We start from the raw sequence: 23,417 nt of genomic DNA on the forward strand, positions 1-23,417 counted from the left end.
TGATAATTTTCAACACTTCTCTGTTTTGAAAGTAATTTTCTTTTTATATAAAATGCATTACAATCAAATGAAATGCATTGACATGCTCCTCTTTCTCCATCTGAACTACCTTCTCTAAACTGTTGCTAAATTTCTCCTAGTAAAAACATTATTACAAGGAAGGGACTCCTCACCACCCACTCAGCTCCCAGAAGCCAAGGGGAAAAACTCAAAGATATTGTTTTTCTAATTTGACACGGATACTCCTTGGCCCTAAAAAAGTGTTCCAGGTCTAGTGTGCATTTTAAATGGATATTTAAATAATTAGTTCAAGCAATGCCTGAGCTAATTTCAAGCTTATACTAATTTTTTAAAACATGGCATATAGGACAAATAATTAACTACTTTTTTCCATCCTTCCCAACTTTGACATTTAAAATGCTCTTCTTTTTAAGGACAGAAGTGTTCTAGGGTTGTAGAGTAACCTCATTTCTATGGCTTTTAGCACATATCATACTTACTATGGAATTCTGATGTTAGAAATAAGAACAATCAACCAAAAGACCTCAGTCAACTTGATTTGAAGCAGGAATGTGATTTTTTTTTATTTCTTCTCTCCAGCTAATGATGAATTATTATATTAAAAATATATATTCCAACTTCAAAGAAAAGCTAGGTTGTTATAAAACGCAGGCATTCAGAATTAAGTTTGAAAAGATTCGACCTTTTGCACACAAAAACTAACACCTACATGAATGAAGTACTGTAGTAAGTGATGATATATGATGGATCATTTAAAATGTGTGTATGGAACGATGCACATTTTTTAAGGCAGAGGCAGATGGCGGTTACAGCACATCCAACATTTTCCAATTACTTTCTTTTTTCAAAATATATCCAGATCATAAAAATATTAGAGGAGTCCTTGAGCTTTAATAGAAGCAACAATTTTCAATTATAAAAAAAACTTCAAAATATATTTCAGTTCAAATTTATGTTCAAAAAATATCTTCAGAGAATCCCCTTCGCCCTCTCTTACACAGTCTAAGAAGTTTCAAAGGAAGAGAGAATAATGGGGGGCTAGACCCAGAGTAGTATCCTAACATGTTGGGTAGAAATTTAACCCAGTCTTCTTAAATAGGACATAGGCACTGAATACAAAATGTTGCTCCAAACTGATCTGCTTTGAATACAGGGCTAGTCAGATGCAGGATTTTGGATTTGCCCAAACTCTAACAAAAATGTTAAGTAATTTCAAACTGAAGACAACACGAAATCCACTACCTGCACAAGGAGTTTAAAAGTAAAATGGGGAAAAAAAAGACAACACTATTAACACTCTTATATAATGAAATTAATATTTCTTTCAACCTTCATCCAGTTAGATAAAACTCTAGGATGAGATTTCAACAAAATGCACATTGGGCTGATAATGGAGTACAAACAGTTTCAAAACAAAAATCCAGTAAGAAATAGGCTGGAATTGGACCCTAGTGTGAAGTGAAACAAAAGTTCACAAACACACTTCCCTTCCAAGTTAGGCAGTAAACCAGGAACACATGGAGAGAAGAAAAGGCTGTTTGTATTGTTCCAGGAAACTAGACCAAGGATTATTCCATAATTGCATTAAGCAAATACAGTATAATATCTTACACAGTGAAAAGTTCAGAGACACCACAGGCCAAGTGATTGACTGATCACATTGCACTGAAGTTCTGTAAGCCATTAATTCCTTAATTATTACAGTAATAAGCATTTTACACCAATACAATTGTGTTCAATGGCAAGGAAATGGGGAAATAGTATCATGAGACATTTTCACTTCAAGTGAAATTTTTTTAATACATACATTTTCAAATTAAGGTCCCATCATGCATATGTTTAGGATGTTCATGATTTTATGAGTTGTATGCAATAAAGTCTGAAGCAAAGATAAAAAATAGCCTTTAAACACTCGTACTGACCTGATGGAGCTGGGAGACAGACAGACAGACAGACACACACACACACAGTGGTTTCAAGATGAATGTAAGTTACACCAAGCAATTTCCATACTGTAGGTACTACTTACACCTTCCAAAAATCGCATTATTACTACCCTTAGTGGCAAAAATAACCCCTCAGACAATGCCTTCCCCTGGGTTTTGAAGTCAACAGGAACAGTTCAGCATGTCACCAAGACCGTGATGAGAAAATGAGGAGAATTTGTTTCTGCTTTCAGCCCTGCAAAATTCTTCCTCAGTGGCTCTAACAGAAGTCAATAATGCATCTTCCAAGAAGTTTGGCCTGGGTATGCCCAGGACAAGGTCTGCTACCATGTCTTTACACAGACCTAAGTGCCTCCAGGCTGCAGGGGAGATGGGAAGAAGTACCGTACTACTATAATTATCCTGATTTAAGTGAGGCAGATCTCTCAAGTGGATACAGTTTGATGAAAAGGTCCAGTTGCTTTCAGAGTCCCACCATGAAGACAAACTAGCTGCACAGTACACACAACTTCCTTGTCTGTCTGCCTCACAGACACACACCATCCAGGCTAATAAGCATTCTACCATCCAAACAGGATATGGAAAACTGTCCACCTACAGGTTAATGGTTCTGCATCTACCTTACTCTAGAGAGCTGACCAACCATCATAAATTAGCATAATTCTACGGCTTTGAATGGGTTGGACTTGCATCAACTGAATTGCCAGTTCTCAAAGGAAAGAAGAAAAGATTTATTTCCAAAAGTGCTAAGGACAAATCCCCCCAGTGTCCCTGACAGCCAGGACGCATTCCTTGTGTTGTTCATCAGGGCCCAGCACTGAGAGGTTCAAGATTCAGCATTACTTCTCACACTAGAAAGCTGTTGTCTTATCTTCTGTACTGCTCATCTCTCTTTGGTTCTGCAAGTATGAAATAAAGAACATCCCTGGCTGCCTCCCAAAGGGGTCTCAGCCTTCTCAGCAGGAAGGATGGTGACTGCGATGAGAGGGCCTCCTTCACAGGGAGGGTGAAGATGAGGAAAAGGGGGGATGGGATCTCAGAAGAATGGACAGGGATGGTAGGGACCACCCAGGAGATAAAGAAAACATGGGTTGAGGGGAAAGCTGGGGAAGCTTCTGAGCATGTACAGTAGCTAATTGTCAAATTTAAACCATTTAGCCTTTTAAAACGTTTTTCCCCCCCTTTCCTTTACACACACACACAGAGCAAAAGCATAGCTTGCGTTCAGAAGTAACAGCTTGCAAAGACATTTAAACCTAAAGCAGGTATTTAAATTTAGCAGAGCTTTCTCAGTGTTTTCTAATCCTGGCTCAAAGGCTGAACTTTGTTGAAATTTGTTACAAGCAAGAATCTTAAGAAGTTCCCAGACTTTGGTGGGCTTTGCTAAATTTAAACCTACAGTGAAATTTTTATAGGAAATTACAGACTAAAAATGATACAGCCATGAGGAAAGACCACAGCAGAGCATCTTGTATGTGTTTCTCTCTTGTAAAGCTCTGCAGGATGGGTGTCACAAAACCTAGCTCCCTGTGCAAGCCCTAAGTTTCTTTCCTCTGGTGCTCTCTGGTCCAGGCTTTCCCACACACAGTAATGCATTCCCAAACATGACTTTACAGCAGCCCCCAAGAGCAGAAGGGAGCTGGAGCACCAGGGCCAGACTGGCAGCCTGAAAGCCAACCATTGTTCCCAGAGGCAAGCAGCCCCACAAGGCACATTGACTCCCTGTCTCCAGAGCAAACGGACACACAGGGCTTCTCTCTACCACCCAATAGGCTGGGGCACAGAAACACTGTAATTTGGTGTTAATTGGGTCAACCCCCTACTTTAATTAAAATGAAATGTCAGTCCTTTCCCATTCTACCTCCAGTTACATTTTATTATTGATTAGCTAAACCAAATGTTCTCCGGTGGTGGCTCCTTCACTTCCTTCACTGCACAAGTACTCCACAAAAAGTTTCCCCTTCTCCCTTCTTGCTCTGACAACATACTGTCAGGGTCCCGTCCTGTTCTCTGATACACTGGCTCATTCACTGTCTCTCCTGGATTGTCTCTGGTCCCTTCTATTGCTCCTGACTGGAACCCTGGATGAACTCCAAACTTGATTCATCACCTTGCCTTGCTGTCAATGAGACCTTCATACCCTCACCCATCTCTGCCCATCGTGCTCAGATACTGCAGGACAGTGCCCCAGTTGATGAGGGCACTGCTTGTGCTGGGGTTACTGTCAGCACACAGCCTGTCATCCTCATGGTGCAGCCCCATGCCTACTATACCCTGAAACTAACAACCACTGCAACTTGACAGGGACCTTCTCCTCAGTGAACCACCAATTAAGACTCCTGGCGTATTTACTCTTTTAGCACCTGCAACTAGTAGCAATAATTGCAGCAATAGCAGTGAGATCCATGAAGGGTCTGCCATCTGAAACAGGTGTGGTGAACACATCATCTGGGAGCATGGAAGAGACTATAATTACAGTGGAACTACTATTGGAAGAAGTAGGGTATGAGGAGGACAGTGTAGGTGAAGTCTGATGAACCAAATGGACAGCATGTGAAAATCAAGACTGCTGAAAACACGAAGGGACTGCAGCAAAGTCTTGGGAAATGAGCAGGCAGACTGAAGGTGGCTCGAATAATGCTGAGTGCTCCTTTAGAGACAGGACCATGCACGAGGAGACATAGTCCTTTGGTGACCTATGGAGGAGTGTGTACCCAAACAGCATTGCAGATTTCTCTGAGGCACAATGACTCCACAGAGGAAAGTATCAGGTTCAGTAGGGTTTTTCCTCACTGCACAGGAGGAGGACTGCAGAAGAGCAAAACCTGTTACTCGCTAACCATCTGACGTACGTGTCACAGCCAAGGCTTGCCGTGGTTCTGCTTTGCCAAGGTGGCACGAACACATATCTACTATGTGAAGAAAGGACAAGCCACAGAGGCAGCAGGACTGGAAAGCCTGACACCAAACTTCCCTCAAGCCCTGGCTTTCATCAGACCTTCTTGGGGCCTTAACAAGGAACTGATAGACTCTTGGCTCACATTCTGCAGAAATAAGACATTAATCTATGCCTCTTGTCCAGCTCGTTATCTCCTGCTTTTCTGCCTGTTTTGCAAGGTGACACTCATTTAATCTGGGCAGAGGCCAGACTAGAAAAGATGTCATGTCTCTAAGAAGATATCTAAGTAAATGAATACACAAGTCTATCACATACACATGCATAGAAACATCCCATACCTAGGAATATCCAGGGCATCAAAACTGACTGCTGCATAAACTGTGACTCACTACATCAGACTGAAGAGCATAGAACAGCGCTGCTTGGCAGATCTCTCCTGCCATCCCAGAACCACTCGCGCAGGTCTATGAAAACTTAACACTGCATCTCATCAGAGCATGTGTATGTACTCATTACTTACATGCAGCAAATTCAAAGAAAATGAAACCAATTATGACATTAAATGTTAGACTAATCTTATTCAGGAAATCATTTAATTCAATACAAACAATGAGGTACTATTATTTTAATTTTTTTTCCCCCCAGGAAATTTTATTTCTATGCCTGCAAAAGAGAGTGAGAATAACCATATATTGTGTCCCACAAATGATCTGCAACACTCTTTAAGTGCCTGTCTTTTGTAAAAGGGGTCATTCCATGCACACTGCTCAGTTAAATCACTGTACCTCTGGAACCAAAGTTGGAGTTTTACAAAGGCCATAATGCAAGCAGCATGTAAGTTGAGTGTATTTTATATATTTATATTTAAATATACTGAATTTAGAAACATGCACATTTCCATATCTGTCCCTATCAGAGCCACAGGAATCTTCAGCTAAACTATTTTAGTAAAGATGAGTTTCAGGAATTTAATGTAAAACAGGCACTGAGCAAACTCAGTCACTGTGCAGGCCAAATATATATATATATTTATTTTTTTTTTTTTTGACCATAAGAAGTGCAGAAGTTCACTCACTGTGTTGGTTTTATCCCACTCCCGATTAATGCTGAACATTTTAACAGTTGCATTCTCTGAGGCTGTTAGAGATCTACACATGAAGGCTTTGTATTTTTTTCAGAGGTGCTCTAGCATAGAGCTCATCTTGTTTTCTGCCAAGATAGATGCTATAAAATCATGCTTGATTCAGTTGACTCCTTTCCTCCCCTCCCCTCCCCTCCCTTCTTCCCTGTTCCTCAGCCTTATCCTCCTCCATGTTCTTGGGTGGGCAGATTCATGGGGAGACTTGGTTTTTAGCATAGCCACCACCAGGCAGTTTGCTACTCTCCTGAAGCACATCTGGGCTTTATATCAGGCCTTTAATTAATCCTCAGTGAAAGCCAAGCTATGACATTTTGACTGGGCAGGCTCCAGTTTTGGACAGGTCTTGATTTATTGCGACTGAGTCTCAACCTACTTTGATTTATTTCAGCTTTGGGGAGGAGGGCAAGAACTGAACAGAAAAAGCACTGTTGGATGCAGAACATGTGATGCATGTAAAGGACCTCCAGAGTACTGTGGACCAAATGACAAACAGCTCAGACAATTTACAATAAAAATAAAATAAAATAAGCACAAGCGATGAAAAGATTTGGTGAAAGAAATCACTTAAAGCAACAACAACTACCACTATCAAAATGAGCAACAACAAATATTAAAAGACTTTGTGAACTAGGATCAAACAATTCGGCAGAAAGTGCCAACGAAGGAAGCTCATGCCTTATCTCTAAGTAAACAATAAATCCCTGGTCACTCATTAGTGTTAATCATGCCTCTCATCTGCATTCAGCTACATACAGAGGCAGGACCAATGCTTTCCTGATGAGTCGCTTCCAAAGAAAAGGATGTTCTGCTATTGTCTGCCAGCTCGCCTTGGGTGGATGTCCTTTTACAGGTCTCCCTCTCAAACAGCACTGTGCACGACATGAAACGTGCCAAGTCTTCTGGACAGCAGGAACAAAGGCAGTCAGAGCCAAACTGTTCATCTAAATAAAGCAACAACCATCACAGTAACAGGAGCCACTGAATAACAAATCCAATCTGCTCAAGGTATAAATCTTTCTTGTTTCTGAGGGTAGGCCTGCTCTCTTAGGCCCTTTACTTGGTCTGTTTTAATTCAAATTCTGTTGAACAGACAACTTGGCAAGTGTTTTCTGAATATTATTGTAGTTACTTCCAATTAATTCCTGCTGTGTATACATGCAAAGGAACTTAGTATCTTGAAAATTCTAATGGGAACAAGTAATTTTGTTGTTTTCCTTTAAGTATTTTTGTTAAAAACTCAAATAGCCTTATGTATCCCACTCTTGTATTTTCTTTTCACCAACTGAAATTCAGTCTTTTTTGTTGTGTTTTTTCTCCTATAATTATGGGGATTTATAGTTCTATCAAAAGAGAAGAAAAAATGAAGTTCCAGCAACTGAAAAGGAAAAAAAAATTAGTGTAAAAAATCTGGTACTTTATATTTGCAGACACCTATCAGGCTTTGATAACAAACCTCTAGCAGAAAAGGATGTTTTTGTGAAAGACTGGGCACCTGATGCTATTAAAATTCCAGTAACACCTCAGATGCTATCCCAATAGTTCCCACACACAGCCTTGCGCTCCTGTTATACTGTATAACACAAGACAGAAGGAGCAGCAACCCATGCATGCACGTGCAGGTTTGCTTCAAGGCATCTGTGGCATCACAAAGCAGAGCAGGACACAAACTGGGTACGAAAATATTATATACATCATCTTTAAAAAGATTACACCCAAGGGACTGAAGACATTAATAAAAAGGCATCTATGTGTTAATTTTTAAGTTTCAGGGTGAAATCTGGAAGAAAGGTCTACTGTACATGGTTGATCAGATGCCTGTGTAAGTTAAGACCACAGTCCAGCTGTGTGCTTAGCCACCATGCAGGTAAGCAGTAGGATTCAAAGCTGAAGATCACTTGGTGTCATAGGTTAGCAAGCATAGTCCCAGAAGTGATGTTCTTGCAAAGGGGTGCTTACAGCTTCCTCTGTGACCTGACAGAACCTATCAGTTGGCCAGTTTGAATATGGACAATTCTCTAAGCCACTTAAAGTTGTGAACACCTCTGTGATCCACATTTAAGAATAGGCAAACTCCCCTCCAAGCTCTCTCTCGTTTCCGGCGCTGGCACAGGTGGCTGTGGGCCCCGTGCGGGGGCCAGCGGGCCCGGCCAGGCCCTGCTTGGGCCAGGCTGGGCCAGGCCACGGCCATCCTGGAGCTGATGGGCCCTGTTCCACCTGCGGAACACCCCCACAGCCCTGCTGTGGGCAGATGGAGCGGCTTGGTTCCCCCTCTCCAGTGCGGCCAAGATTCAGCTGAAGCTGCACCGCTGTCCGGCAGAGATCATGTGACCAACAGCGATAAGCAAAATCCCAGCTGCAAGTCCTGGGTGAGATTAACCCTTTTAGTGCTGTGAAGAGCTGAAAACCTGATGGAGAAGAAAGAGGAGATGCTTAAAGCTGAAATTCTGTTGTGAAGCTATGATATATCAGAGTATCCTGTTGTAATTTCCTGAAGGCATGGGGGGTGGAGCGTTCAACTTGTACTTGAGAGCAAAAGCACCTGCGCTGAGATAGGCAGATGCTGAAGCAGCTGTAATTTCATGACAATTTGAACAGGGAGAGATGGAAGCAATGAGGACTTTTGCTCCAAATGGGAAAGGAGAAAACCTCAGTTCCTAGAGATGCTCCCAGAGGTAGTCCTAGAGATGAAGATGAGGAAGACCCTTTGCTCCCAGGGAAGGAGAAGGGCCTCTGTTCTTAGAGATGAAATGCTCCCAGAGATGGGTGAAGAGAACTTCTGTTTCTGAACGGCTCAACCTTAAATTTATATCCCAGTAATTCAGGAGTGGACCCTCGAAAGCAGTTGTGGGAAAAGCTGCAAGTTGTGGGAAGGGACTCTCATGCAAGCAGAGAACCAACCTGGGCGGCTGTCTCGTGGTGATAATGCTTTCATAGCATGGGCAAGAGAGTCTCCTCTTCCTAAATGGACTGAACAAGGTTTTTATGGAAGTGGTAAACAGACTGAACATCTTAAGGGTTGTCTTTTTACATTGTCGCTGGGAGAAGGGAGAAAGGTGGGGGGAGGAGAAGAGTTCTGAAGGTGTGGTATGATTTTTTTTTTTCTGCTTTTAGGTCTGTTAATAAACTTCTTTATATTCTTTCAAGTTTGGTGCCTGCTTTGCGTTTCTCCTAATTGTTATCTCACAGAAGGTAAACAGTAATGAGTATTTTGGACCAAACCACTACACTAAATTGGTGTTTCCGCCCGGCTACAAACCCAACCCGCTACACTTGGGTCTTCTGCTAATTAGAAACAACTGCAGGGGTATTCTCAGTCTAATCTGCAGCACTAGTGACTAGTTTTGTCATCTGTAAAAAGATTATTTTACCAGCAGTAGGCTGACAGGCCTATTTGTGCTGTGAGGTTACACAGAGAACCTGCATTTGCTGTCTTCTTCCCTAACCAAGTGGGCAGTCTGAGCTGGCTCTCTGTGCCCAATACAAAATTACTAATTCTGCAGAAATGCAGAATATTTGTAAGCCAGTAAATGGGATCCTGCAGAGACAGCCCCTTTTCATTTCAAGAGTAGAAGTCTAATTAGTGTTAAGGACAATTCTCAAGTCAAACTTGTCCACTGAGCACATCCTTCCCTCATCTCTCTTCACTCTGTAAGAAAACAAATCATCAACATCTAATGCAAATGCCTGCTACTTTGTATGTGTGTTTTTGTTTTGTGACCCACTCAGGCTAAAGAACTTCAGTCTCCTTTCACAGGCAGAATCAAGCACAGTGGCAGCTGGTGGCTCACTTTGGCCTGAGAGCAAGGGATGAGAGCACAGCATTCCCCTATAAACTGGGGTCTTATTCCCCATCTTGTATTGCTCTCACATTCCCCCCCAACACAAGGATGCAGTGTTATTTCCATCAGCTGTGGTACCCCTGAGTATAAATTTGCTTTTCTCTGCCAGACAGTGCTTCTTTTTGCTGCTGGGGAGTTGGTTCTGGGTGGGACTCCAGATCCTAGCTTTCATCCTGAGCACCATCATTTTGCCCTTGCTTACAGGCAGTTTTATTTTCCAGCTTTATCTGCCTTCAGGAAATAGAAAAGTGTGTGTGATTTTTTCCTTCCAGGAAAGTGTAGTAACACTGTAAGCTCCAGCAGTACTTTCTAAACCAAGACAGAATTTGCAGTGACAAGTTAGACTGTTTCACTGGAAGAGACGTTATATGAACCAGTGTCCTAGCAAAAGACCATATCTAAGCAAAAAGGATCACTTTAAGATACTTCTAATAAAACTATCAGCTAGGTTAGGAGTCAACTGTTTTTCAAGCAGCTCCAGAACATAAACAACCATCCAAGACATTTTTAAGATAATGATTTCAGAATCTGGATTTTTTTCCCTGACTTGAAATATTTATGACACATTGTATTTAAATGATCAGACTGCTACAAATCAGTGCAACTAATTGCCTATCATCAGCATGCAATTTCATGACACAATTTGTTCCCAAACCTCATATGAATAAATTAAGCCAAGGGAACTGAGTCTTGTTTCTCTTGAGTTTAGTGTATTCTAAAAGTAAATGTAAAATGTGCATGATTCTGCTATTATTTAACACTATTTTATGTAATCACTCCAAAATTATTGTGGTAAGAATGATGATTAATTTACTTTCAGTTTAGGAGGACTTTTTACTGAAACTTCTTGTGCAAGCTATACTTTTACACATGTGCCTGTTGGTTTTACACTGCCTTTCTTTAGGTGTGACCTTACGAACACCAGCAAGAAAAAGGCCTCCTCTAAGGAAAGTCTAATTTACTTAATTACAAGGAGTGGGCAGTTGTGCACCAATCCCATCATACTGTCAAACTTGAGACTGAAAACTGGCACGGGGCAGGCGAGGTGAAAACTCTTTTTTTATGCTTCCTGATTTTATTGGTAATGTGTAAAATGGCATTTTAATGTCTCCTGAGGTGACTTTTAGAGCCAAATTGTGGCTGTCCTATCACAGGTGTACGTCGTAAGTCTGGGCAGGCACAGAGCCTCTTTTTCTTCCACTGGCCTCCCTGTGCACAAATGTAAGATACAGTGAATGAAGTCCCACCAAAGCCAATAATCATATTATTAGAAGATTTCACTCCAAACCAGTTCTTGCAGTTGGTTTTCAGCATTGTCACTCCTCAGGTTTTCCAAGGGGGCAATGAGGGAACTCACAGCCCTACAGCCCTCTTGGGGCTTGAGCACTTCACACATGTCCTTACCCTTTATGGTTATCTGGATCAAATAATATATTTTCTAAAATAGCACCCGTATTTTTTAGATGCCGTTAAAGTGCTGTACATAATATTAAAGTCTTAACATTAAGTGTGCTCAGACCATAAGAACTTACACACACCACCTAAACCAACACCAGTTCTAAATTGCCATTACCTGCTCTTAAAACACTTTAAAAGGAAAAAAAAAAAAAAAAAAAAAAAAAAAAAAAAAAAAAAAGAAAAAGAAAGATTTTCCTAGAGATGAGGCATTAGCTAGTCCAGAAAAGGTTTTTGGTAGGGAAGCTCCTTGGTGCTCCACCTTGGCATTCCCAGAAAACAGAACACAGCAGAGCCCTGCTCTGTGGCAGGCTTCCCCTTGCAACCCAGTACCACTTATGCTACCAATGCTATCAACTCAGAAAAACACATTCCAGCGGTGCATACCATGGATAGGGCATGTGAGTCACAAGGTGTTATGGGTTGAAATAAAACATAAAACATCAAACAAACGTGGAACATGCATGTATCGGTGCACTGGGGAAGTCCATTCTATCTCATACCTCCTGACACCTCTCCAGTATTCCAAAATCTGCTTGTAATCTGGCAGATGAACAGTTTTAGACTTGGAGTAATTTTAGTATGTATCTACCTTGGATATCAGTAATATTACTGGCAATAAAATGAAAAGGCTATACAAAATATTTTTCCCTTGTCAATTACTTCCCCTTTAAAATGAACATGATGTATTAAAAACCTTATACTTGTTGAATTTAAAACACCTCAGACAAAGAGAGAAATTCCCACCAGACATGGAAAAGTAATGTTGATCTGGAAAAAAATGCAGCGTAATAAATTAATAGGAAGGGGAAAATGTGCCTGTATTGCATAAGAAATATACTGCATTAGCAACACAAAGCATTACTTTTTCTTGTAAAATAAAGCACAGAGCAGCAAGATCGTATGATTTGTACCAACTTTTCATTATGTCAAAAGCAACATGTGTGCCTTGTATTAGAGCATTAGGGTTGCCTTGATAAACTATTACTGTGTAGAGTAACATCTCACTTGATAGAGGTTAAGGCAGAAGTAGGAGTTCATGCTCTACTAGTGAAATTTATTGCTCCTTAAAGAAATCTGTAAAGTGCACTTGGAAGAAGGAAAGCCACTTCATATTAAATAAGAAAAGAATCCAACCCATTTGCAGATCAAGAAATAATAATGCACAATTTGCACTAAAAAATATCAGCTTCTAAAAAGTACAGAGCTTGTTATTAGGATCAAAGCTAAAGAGTAAGCCAATGTGCTTGGACTGCATTCAATTCTACAAAAAAAATTCCAATAGTTCGTCCTTGCAGAGAGGCAACATTTGCTCTGAATAGTTATGGATCCCCTAAGTTTCTTCCTCAAATCCACTACCAGAGATCCTTTTATTCCCACTGCACAGCAGAAAATTTGGAAGCAGATATGTGGGCGTACTCACTTCAGAAGCACCACTGAAATCCTTATTCCACTAGAAGCAATGGAATGGCTGCCAAGGTTGCTCACACTAGGAACTGAGCTGTGGATCTGCAGGGTGTGCGAGGAAGCACAACTGCTTGGCTCACTTGCTTCAGTCAGCCTCGACCTTCCTTCAGAGAAGGAAGTGCTGGAAGGTTTGAAGGAACCAGCAGCTGTTTTACACAGCCCTCACGTAAGCTACAAGGCACTGGACGATGCCAGGGCCCTACTTCTACTTCATTCTCCACTTTGATGGCCTCAGGCAAACACATCCCAGTCACACTGCCAAGCTGACTGGAAAGAGGGGACAAGAGAACACCAGTGTCACTCACTGACCTTGCAAATGCAATGCTCCTCATACTCCTGAGGAAAGACACAATTGCTCTCACTGCAGAAATCATGTGGATTTTGAGAGGAAGAGAGAAAGGAGTCAAGCAGAAGACAACAATAAGCTTTGTTCACGTACTTAACCTGGTAACCAAGTCAGCTATCTCCGGGGAAAGCTTAAAATGGGCCAAAGAAGGCCAACTGGAAAGTTCAGCTGCTCTATCTTTGGATCATCAATGTTGGTTGTTAGGTCAACACTTCATCCAAAAACACCTGCGGCTAAAATTCAAGTATTTCTGCTACAACTAAAAGTGGCATATTAAGTGCACCCTGTGGGTTTGGGGAATGTTTCCCGTTGAAGCAAGCAAAAAAAAAGGGTTTTTTTCCTATACCCAGATCAGGAAAGAACAGTCACTCTGCTGATAACCAATCTTCTTAATAATGCACAGAATACTAACAGCTAGAGTACAATAAAAGTGGGCCCTGACATTTTAATTTATCTGAAGCATTTCTTTCAGTGAAATGACCTGAAGTTGGAGGACTAAAAACTTTGGTTTCAGGAATGCATTGCCCATGATGTTTTACTGGCTTAATTTCAAATGAAAACAATTACTGTATAGTGAGGATGTTACCACACAGACATAACAACACCATTAACTATTTTTGACTTCCAGTGTAAATGGAACCATTATAGGGTTTTAAAAATGTCCTCATTAAATTTTAATGATCTGTTTTAAGGGATTTTTTTCCCTCTTATTAAAATTCAAACCAACTATGCTATAGAGCTTTCTCAGAATGTGGCACACTATTCTAAGCTTCAAATAAATCTATAAATCATAAATTAGTTAATAAAGAGAAACTATCTGAGTTATTACAGGTGGGGCTGGTAGCAGTACCTGTTTTTAATGTTGCCTAACATTTACCAATAAAAGATGCTGCTTCCCATTCTTTAAAATATTGCCAAATACCAACTGACTGAGAAAAAATTTCTTGGTTCAAGTGTGGACACCCCTGGTTGGCTTTTTACCTTCCTTTTTTAACCCCCACTCACGATGGGAAAAGGAGCAAAGAAAGGAAGGAAAAATGTCAATTGAAGTGATTCAGCTGATTAAAAAATACATTTCATTTGTATTAAACTTCAATATTTTTTCCATGAACTAGGGGTCTCCTTGTTGTAGAGTAAGTATTTGAAATTCTGCATGCAGAAGGCTAGAGAATGTTTATGAGAACATTTCCTTCACATTTTCCTTAAACTTGCCCAATTCATAAACTTTATGTGGAATACAATGGAAAAAAAAAAAAGTTAAAATCCTGATTTACAAGCACTGAAGAGAGACTTGGGAGACCTTTGCTGTTAAATTTTGTGAAGATTCACTCTATGGTGAACACGCTCCATTCCATGATGGGGCAGTGGTTTCCCTCCAGGCACAGCTGCAGCCCTGACCAGGCTGTCTGGTGCATCACTCCCTGGGTCCAGGGAATCCCATCTCCCACATGAGATTCATCTCTTTCCCACAGTCTCATCTAGACTTACCCCAGGTTAAAATCACCACAAGACTGACTGGAAGGTGGAACTGACTTTTTTTTTTTTTGTTTAAGGTCTGGCTTGTTTTCACCCTGGTGCAACATTGCCACCAGCTAATGAGTAAACCTTGTCCTGCAGCATGCACTGAGGTGGACTGCAATGATGGTGCACACACTGCATTACGTAGCCTCTCTGCTGACATCTACATGCTTTCTACAGGCCTTAGAACAAGTGAAAGGATAACTCCTAAATTATGGAGTCATAATATTACTTGGGTTTTCACACGTTGCCAGACAGAGCAGAAAATTAAAATCATAGGAACACAGCACACATTTACAGTTATTTATGCAAAGTACCTTAATTTGGTATTCTCAAGAAGAACAGGCTGCAAAAGCAGAATTTATCAGGACTCCTGTAATTGTGTTATTTGATGGAAGAGATACTTGATTCAAGCCACAATGGCAAAATAGGTCATTGTCAGAAACATGACAACAATACATAATTTATCAATTTGGAAGCCTTATACTTGAAAGAAGCCTTAGTCTAACTTTTCCATCACTCCAACTGAATTGTAAGACCACCGCTGTAACAAGACCACTCAGAAAACCACCGGGGTGGCCTTGATAATAATACACATATCATTGTTGAGGCACAGGAAACTAAACCAGATGGTTTTGCTGAGGAAAGCACTTTTTCCTGGCTTTGTAGAGCCTAAAAACACTAATAGGTCAAACATGAAAGTGCTGAAAAAGAAAGTTAAAGGAAAATCTCTGTAAATAAGAAAAAAAATCTATTTACATATGTGCTTCCCTCACAGAAAATATGTCTGCAAGAAAATAAAAAGGGGAAAATGATGCTACAGTTCTGAAATAGATGAGGATAGTTTTCTGAAAGGTTTAACAACAATTACAGTTGGACTTACAGTCCACCATTGCTGGAAATCAATGCCATATGATGTGTATTAGACAGAACACCTATATATTGTAATTAAAAAATTTTTCTTTCCTCATTTTTATGTTTTAATTATGGAGGCCATTCGTGCCTATTGCAATAAACGACTTACTTTCTTGTACAATCTCTTACTATCAATCACCTCAAACTTAAAGAAAAAATAGCACATAAATGGACCTCTCAAACTACATGAAACTGAAAGTAATTTCCACAGAAACCATCTATGCACAGAAACATACATTCACATGCACACATTTATACAGGCTGTGTATTGTGTGTGCATGCACACATGAATGAATGTGTTCAGATTATCTCATTTATGCTGTAGTTATTTAGAATCATATTATTTGCAGGCTTCAGCATTTTAAAAACCACAAAGGACTTGGTTTGGGTTTGTTTTTCTTTATTGTAGACATCATTCACATGAGTAAAATTGAGATGATAGTGTGTTAGTCTGCTGAGAATTGCAACTATTTCTAATAGTCAAGAAGTCTAATCTAAATTACATGCACTGAAAGAAATGCATTGTAACGTCCTTTAGCATGCAGTCTTATTTATCAAAATGCAAGCCTTTATTTAGCATTAAAAAGGAAAACTTTCACTATTGAGGTTATTCTAAAACAGTTCTCTCTTCATAAGGGAAGCTTTGCCCATATTTTCAAAATCTGGAAGAAGATGGTTGAGAATTATACCTACATTTTGCTGGCATTAAATCATGCTCTAACGAAAAGAAAACACAACTATTTAAATTTCAACTTTTTCTCTGTTTGTATGGGACAATGGAGAAGAAATGTACACTGATGAGAGCTTCACTATATGCGTATAATTTGTGGCAGTTCATTTTGGCACTGCACAGATATAGCCTTCGAGAAAATGTTTGGTCTTCAGTCCCACTCTGAAGTTTGTAACTAAAACCAGAGAAATGAAACAGTAGTTTCTGAAGCCAGAAGTCAAGTGGAGCCACAGGTGCCCTACAGAGCTGAGGGAGCCTACCTGGACAGCAATAAAGAGAGAGAAATTACAACAGTGTGTCACAGAATCCCATTTTGATTCTGCATGAGAGGCATGGTGGGGAGACACCTGTTTGGTGGCCAGTGACACCATCTACCACCTCATATCAAGACGAGCTCTTTTGTAGGCTTGGAATATTTCAGTTGAGGCACAACATGTAAAAATAACTTACTAAAATAATGATACCATTAATTGACCTGGAAATCCACTTATCTATGTATTTCCCCTATAGACTCAGTCAGGGAAGACAATCTTTACTTCTGGGATCTGCTCTTCCAGCACTCTTGTTGTGTCATGAAGAGTCTGTATTGCAGTGCCAGTGCCTGTGGGTTAGTGTTGGGTGAACTTCACATCTTTCATTTGAAACCAGCTGGGACTGTGCTGTGACCGCTTATGCAGGTTGTATTGTATCCTGAGAACTGGGTCATTATTTGGGTGGATGATTGAATGTATTACTGTGGTCAAATGTCACTTCCTTTATCCTGGACGCCTATCTCCACAAGTCCTAAATATTTACATGAGGAAATCAAAAAATATTCTGCCCTTGGCAAGTGCATAATTCCTTTGGGAAGATGTTGCTTTCTCAAAAACATTTCAGAATGAGACTTAGTTCTAAATTAAAGATTTTTAAACTACTAGAAAAATTAGGGATGGAATACTCATTGTCTCATTGTCTTTGATATACATGCTTCTAGAAAAGGTACTGCTTCAGCAAGTACCTGTCAAGAGTTTTGTGAATGTTCAGTAGTTGTTCCAAAGGAGCACAGTCTATCAAACTTTTCTCCTTAAGGTTCTTGTAAGTCCTGCTGCTCTCCCAATCACTTCACCTAGGGGGAAGCAGTTCCATCTAGAGCAGATTTGATTTAATCTGAAGACCAGTTTGGCTTAATAGAGCCATTAGTCATCCCAGGTCAGACAAGCTGATGAGAAGAAAAAGTTCTCATTTGGAAATACACAAAGTACACTTTACCTGGATGGCTATACCCTCATACTGAAACAAGCCCATCACTGAGGGTTTAAAATTATTTTTCAACTTTTGTTAGAAGATATTCACTTTCAACTTAAAAACTAAGCAATAAGAAAGGAAAAGCACTTTCACTTCAGTCCATACCAAAAGGGTAATCCCCATTTAGAAACATGCCTTAAATTCATGAGCCAATCTCATAACTGTATGAGGTATTGATAGTTACACAGACAGATACAACTTTCCTTTTATAACCAACAGTCCTTAACAAAGCAAGACTCTCACAAGCAAGAATTCAGCTGGGGTGGTGAAAGAATTACTCAGAAAAAACTTCAAGTCTTAGCAGACTAAGGTAAAATGTATCTCAAAAGACAACACATCCTTAATGCTACAAGAAAACAACACCACAAAACTAGAAACGCTTTGGCCAATAGTCTTACTGGCTGTCTCCTTCTCTTATGCACAAGAGTAAAGTAAAATTTTAAATAATTCTTTCTGGCAAGAGCTTTTATATTTAAACATACACACAAACATACAGGAAGGGATTTCCCACCACAGCAGTGGTAGCAGTTGTTTCCAAGGGTCAGTTTCTGCCTATTAGAATGGTAAACAGAAAAATCATAAGTGAAAGACCAGGTGATGCTGACTAGAGATTTAAACAAAGATTAGATTTTACTATCTAAATTTCAACATGTGCAAAATGGTCTAAGACAATAAAAATTACTGCATATTTTCTTGTGCATTTTAATCACAGACTGAAGTATGAATCAGCACCAGCACCAATTAAAAAAAAAAAAAAAGTAAGATGGATATTCTCTCTTTAAGCAGTTTCACGGTTTCTTAATGTGCTTGGTTGGCCTGTACAATAACTTACTATATTACTTATTTATAAACAGTTCTCTTTTGCTTTGATTTTCTTTTACATTATTTAAATATAAATTAATGGAAGCCAATTCCCATACATTCTAAGTATCAAATGCACCCTGATTTCACCATGAATGTAGGCACATACCTAATTTTAAACATTTGACTAGACATGTAATTAATTGAATTTGAGCCAATTATGACCCAATTATGAGTCCTCTGTAATTATTGCTTGAAATACTACTGGATTGCTGCCTATTGAAGGCAAGAGAAAATATTTCAGATCTCTATGAATACCTAACAACTATTAAAACTGTTACCTTTGACTTCTTTTAGTTTGGTAAGATCAAGATTCAGGGGCTTTTCCACAGCTTTCATGAGTGCAGTATTTGTGCTGTTTGACTGAGGTACGGCCAGTGCAATTGCAGAAGGCAACCTGAGCATCAGCAGGTGATGAAGAGGAAACTGAAGGATGGGAAGAAAAAGCCTCAGCTCAGCAACTGAGGCTGGTGTGTCCAGGTGGCCCAGAAGGCCAATGGTATCCTGGCCTGTACCAGCAATAGTGTGGCTAGAAGGGTGATTCTTCCCCTGTACTCATCACTGTACTCAGTACTCTTAAGGCTTGCCGTAGTGCTAATAATTGAAAATACTCAGCAGGTAGTCTGCAGCAAATAAAGGGCATGTTATCCTCACAAAGCAAAATAGTACACAGAAGTTTCATTATGTCAATAGCATTGATACATTATTTTTCCTCTTCCAACTCTGTGGCATTGATCATCATCTCTAACACCATCTCATGAGATTTGTGCTGGATCACAGCAGAGCCAATAATGGAGAAAGGGAGAGCAAGAGGCAGCAGCAATTTCTGCCAATATGTTGAGAGTTACTAATTTTAGGTTAAAATTTATAATCCCACACCAAAAATTTTCAATGCCTACTTATTTCTATTCTGTTCTCTTCAAACACTGAATGGAATCCTTTTCTTCCAGTGAGCTGGACTTCCCGGTTTTCATTCACCAGCACAATGCTGCTGTACCCTGTTCCTGCAGGTGGCAGTTCAAGTGCCAAGTCAAAATCCTAATCAAACACATTTTCCAACTACTCTCCACTGATATGAATCTATGTTTAAACCTCAAATTTCTGAATCATCTGCTACCCTCAACACATCCCTCAGTGGGCACCTACACACTTCCATGTTTTACTGTATACAAAGGAGTTTGCCCAAAATCACAGTGGCAGTCAAATAAACTCATATAATCAAAGCCCAAGAGTCATGAATTCTGCTTGTGCTTTGTAACCACCAGACATTCTCAAGTCCAACACATGCAGGACACTGTCTCTCCATGAAGTCAATGGGTGTTTGCTCATCAACTTTCATGAGGCCAGGAATTGACCCACAATATTTCATAAAACAACAAAAAATGAATGTCTTTATGGTTTTATTATTATCCCTAATAAAGAAATAAGAAAAAAGAAAACACAGTACATGGTCTAGTCTATATGCACATGTGTTACTTGTATTAATGTCGATGGGATTTAAAGCTACATATGGAGAGGATAAGATATATCCCTATGTGTTCAGCCATATGCTTAAGGAAGCTCCCCAAATGCTTGTAAATATGATCATGCTTTCTAGCATACTATGTATTTATTTGAACAATGTTAAATCTCTAAGCCCTACTTTCCAGTCCATTAAAGCTTCAAATAATTGTTTATTTCCAGTTTAAAGTTACCTTATTTTTTAGCCATTAGAAGTCTGCCTGTAACCACATTTCCACAATACTCAGGGAATTAGAGAATTTATAATAACTCTCCCATTATCTGAAGGGGTACCTCTCTGGGATGAGAAATACTCAAGATGAACTATATTTTAGCGAGGAATTCTTTCCAGAAGATTTTGGGACAGGCCCAAGATGCGTGGCTGAAAGGCCTGGAATGCTACTTGCACAAAAATCATGTGTTCATGCCACAGACCTCAGAAAACTACATTCCTTCTGGAGGCCAAAGGCCTTGAAAGCTAGTCATCCTTCTGGATAGACTTTTTCTCATTTCCTTTTTGATTTTTAAGGTTTGAATAATAGCCCTGATAGGCTGAGGGAGCTAGGCCTGTTCAGCCTCGAGAAGAGATGAGTGAGAGGGGATGTATGCCATCAATGTCTATCAGTATCTGATGGGAGTGTCAAGAGGATAGATCCAGGCTCTTGGTGGTGCCAAGCAATAGGACAAGAGGCAAAGAGAAGGAACTGATACACAGGAAGTTCCACCTGAACATGAGGAGGAACTTTACTGTGCGGGTGACCATGCACTGGAACAGATTGCCCAGAGAGGTTGCGGAGTCACCCTCACTGGAGATATTCAAGAACTGTCTGGACACAATTCTGTTCAATGATCTCTAGGATCTCATTCCTGCCTGAGCAGGAAGGTTGGACCAGATAAGACATTCTGGTACCTTCCAGCCTGACCCACCCTGTGATTCTGTGAACACAGGGCAAGGGTCTAACCCAGAAGGCACGAGAGGATTATTTTGGATTTCCCTTAAAGAAGACTTCAGGATTCATCCCTTGATTTATGATCTAGTGCAATTTGTGTTGGAATGAGATAGCTGAAGTCTTTATGAAATATCCAATGCCTGTTATCAAATCATATTCATTATGTTCATGCAACTGATCATTCTATTTGACTTATCTTTTACTTTCTTTCAGCTGAGACTTGGTAACTGGTTTTATGGTCACTCATGACTATAGTTTTATGCATTAAAAAGATGACTGATGGGTTACTGGTTTAACTGCTTCATCTAATGCTGTGGCCACAAATATAAAACCATAGTTGTGGAGGCACAGTCATTACACTCATGGTGCCCTTAGCATCTCATGCAAATGCAGCACAGAACCAAAGACAACTTCATTTATAGCTGGCTGCCAAAAAACACCTTCTTCACTCGCCTGATGTAACCCTTTTGATACCAAGGTGATTCGGCTGTTTACCTTTCTTAATGTCATCCAGGACATCATTTTAGCGAGGTATTACAATTTTATTTTCTTGCTCTTTTTGATGGTAAAGAAGATTTGAGAGCTCAGCTTTTACTCTACCTTTAAAGTCTCAATTTATGATAAAAATCAGACTTTTGCCTACTGAGATACTTCTTACTTTGAAATACAGAAAACCAAAACAAACAGTCGTCATCTTTTTAAACTACATCAATGAATGGTGAAGTCAAATCCGGTTTCCCAGCAAGGAATTATTAAAAGACAGAAATAGTACAGTGACCACAGGAAAACTTTAAGCACCAAAATGGGGACAAAAATCTCCTGGGGAAAAGACAATATTTCCTACATGGTCATTCATGTCTCCTTGTAATACAATACAGGGGTATTGTTTGTTTGTCTGCTTAAGTAGATGGGTAGAATAAAATTAGATACAAATCCTGACTACACAAACAGTTCAAACACTAGATGCAGGCTTATGTGTTCCAATTTCTGCCATCACAACTGTGTTGTGATGCTGCTTTATAATGTATAACCAAACAGGCTTTTGATTATTAACATATACATAATTTTTGCCTTATTAAAAAAAGGTCACCAACCTCCAGCAGGATCTTTCACATCAGGTCATACTGCATCTTGCTGAAATCTTAATATTGGTCATAAAAATTGTCAAAAGAATAGAAGAAATACTCTAAAATAGATCCACATTGTAGTCAGACCCCTTCCCCAGGAATTCAGGCAAGGAATGTAAACCCAGAGATTTATTTTTCTGTTCAGGTCATGCCTGGGGTAGACTGCTGTGTTACTAAATTCCCTAATCTGAAGTCAAGAGCAAGACAAAGTTAACAGACCTCAATAGGCAGGAAAAAAAATCTTGCGATAGCCCTCTGTGGACCATAACCTGAAGTTACAGCAATAAGCCTTATCCCCACCACAAAGACGATTCAGAAAAAATCCCACAGCTTACCTCAACATAGTCCCTGGCATGGCCCCAGTCTCTCTTAGCATCCAGATTGCCCAGGCTGAAACAATCCAGCTGTCCAAGGTGAATCTTTGCTACTGATCGGCTAATCTTCCGAGTGACAAAATTAGCCCCTGGAAGAGAAATAAAAGGTAGTATCAGCACAGTCACAGTGGCAGATAGCTGGCACAGGAGAGATCTTGTACAGCTCAGCACATGGCATTATCAGTCTTCACTCAGTCCCCTCACACCACCTAGACCCGTGCCATCTTTTATCATTTGAGCAAGCTAAGAAGCTTCCAGTGCAAGTGTCACATTAGTTGCACTTTCACAGCAAACATCTTTCTTTGTGGGACTTCTTAAGCATTCCTAATTTGCTGCCTCAGTATTCACTCCAGGCATAAAGCCAAAGAAAATCGTTTGGAATGTCAGTTCTTAAACACAAAATGCAAAAGGTTACATAAAGAAGACAGACATCTTAGACCACCCTCAAGTTTTCTGTTGCCATTTCTCTTTTCCTTTTTAATTTTTTTTTTCCAAGGAATGCATATATCTAAATAAGTTTGTTTATTAATAAAAAAAATCAGGACTATGCAAATATTGCATATTCTCCAAAGAACTGTAATGGCTAAATGCATTCTACTTTTCTAGTTATTTGGGATTCTTTGTCCCTCAGGTTCAGTTAGATCATGAAATTGTGATTTCAACTTTCTCAGTTGAAGGTCGTACTTTATTTTATCATATTTCAGTATGTTGTTCACTGTATTACTTTGGAAAATTTGTGTACCCATTTCTGCTCCCAGTGGAGTTGCTTTAAACAATATTTTTTGTTACTTATTTTCAGATCTTGATTTTTAGATTATGATGGCTGTGTTTCTAAGAGGTGGTCATAGTCTCCTCAAAAGCAGAGGGATTTGAATTTAGACCAGGAGTTTAAGCTAAACAAGCCCAATGGCATTTGCACACTAATGAGCCACAAAAATTAAAATTACATGCCTTTTTAATAGCTAAAAAAGGATATGAATAAGTGGTGACAGATGATACCTCCTCCAAATGAAAAACAGGAAAGTTAGTGAAAATATCTGCAGT

The 23,417-nt window shown here is 39.7% G+C and overlaps 1 protein-coding gene across 1 annotated transcript in view; it reads right to left on the reverse strand.

Moving 5' to 3' along the window:
• Nucleotides 1-23,417, reverse strand: part of GMDS (GDP-mannose 4,6-dehydratase) — a 411,036-nt gene that overhangs the window by 204,489 nt on the left and 183,130 nt on the right. Inside the window, exon 7 of the mRNA XM_082297233.1 lies at nt 22,335-22,462. Coding sequence (XP_082153359.1) covers nt 22,335-22,462 — 128 coding nt within the window. The remainder of the gene's footprint in view (nt 1-22,334; nt 22,463-23,417) is intronic.

Source organism: Coloeus monedula (genome assembly GCF_965178545.1).
Source record: "Coloeus monedula genome assembly, chromosome: 1".
Classification (NCBI taxonomy): domain Eukaryota; kingdom Metazoa; phylum Chordata; class Aves; order Passeriformes; family Corvidae; genus Coloeus; species Coloeus monedula.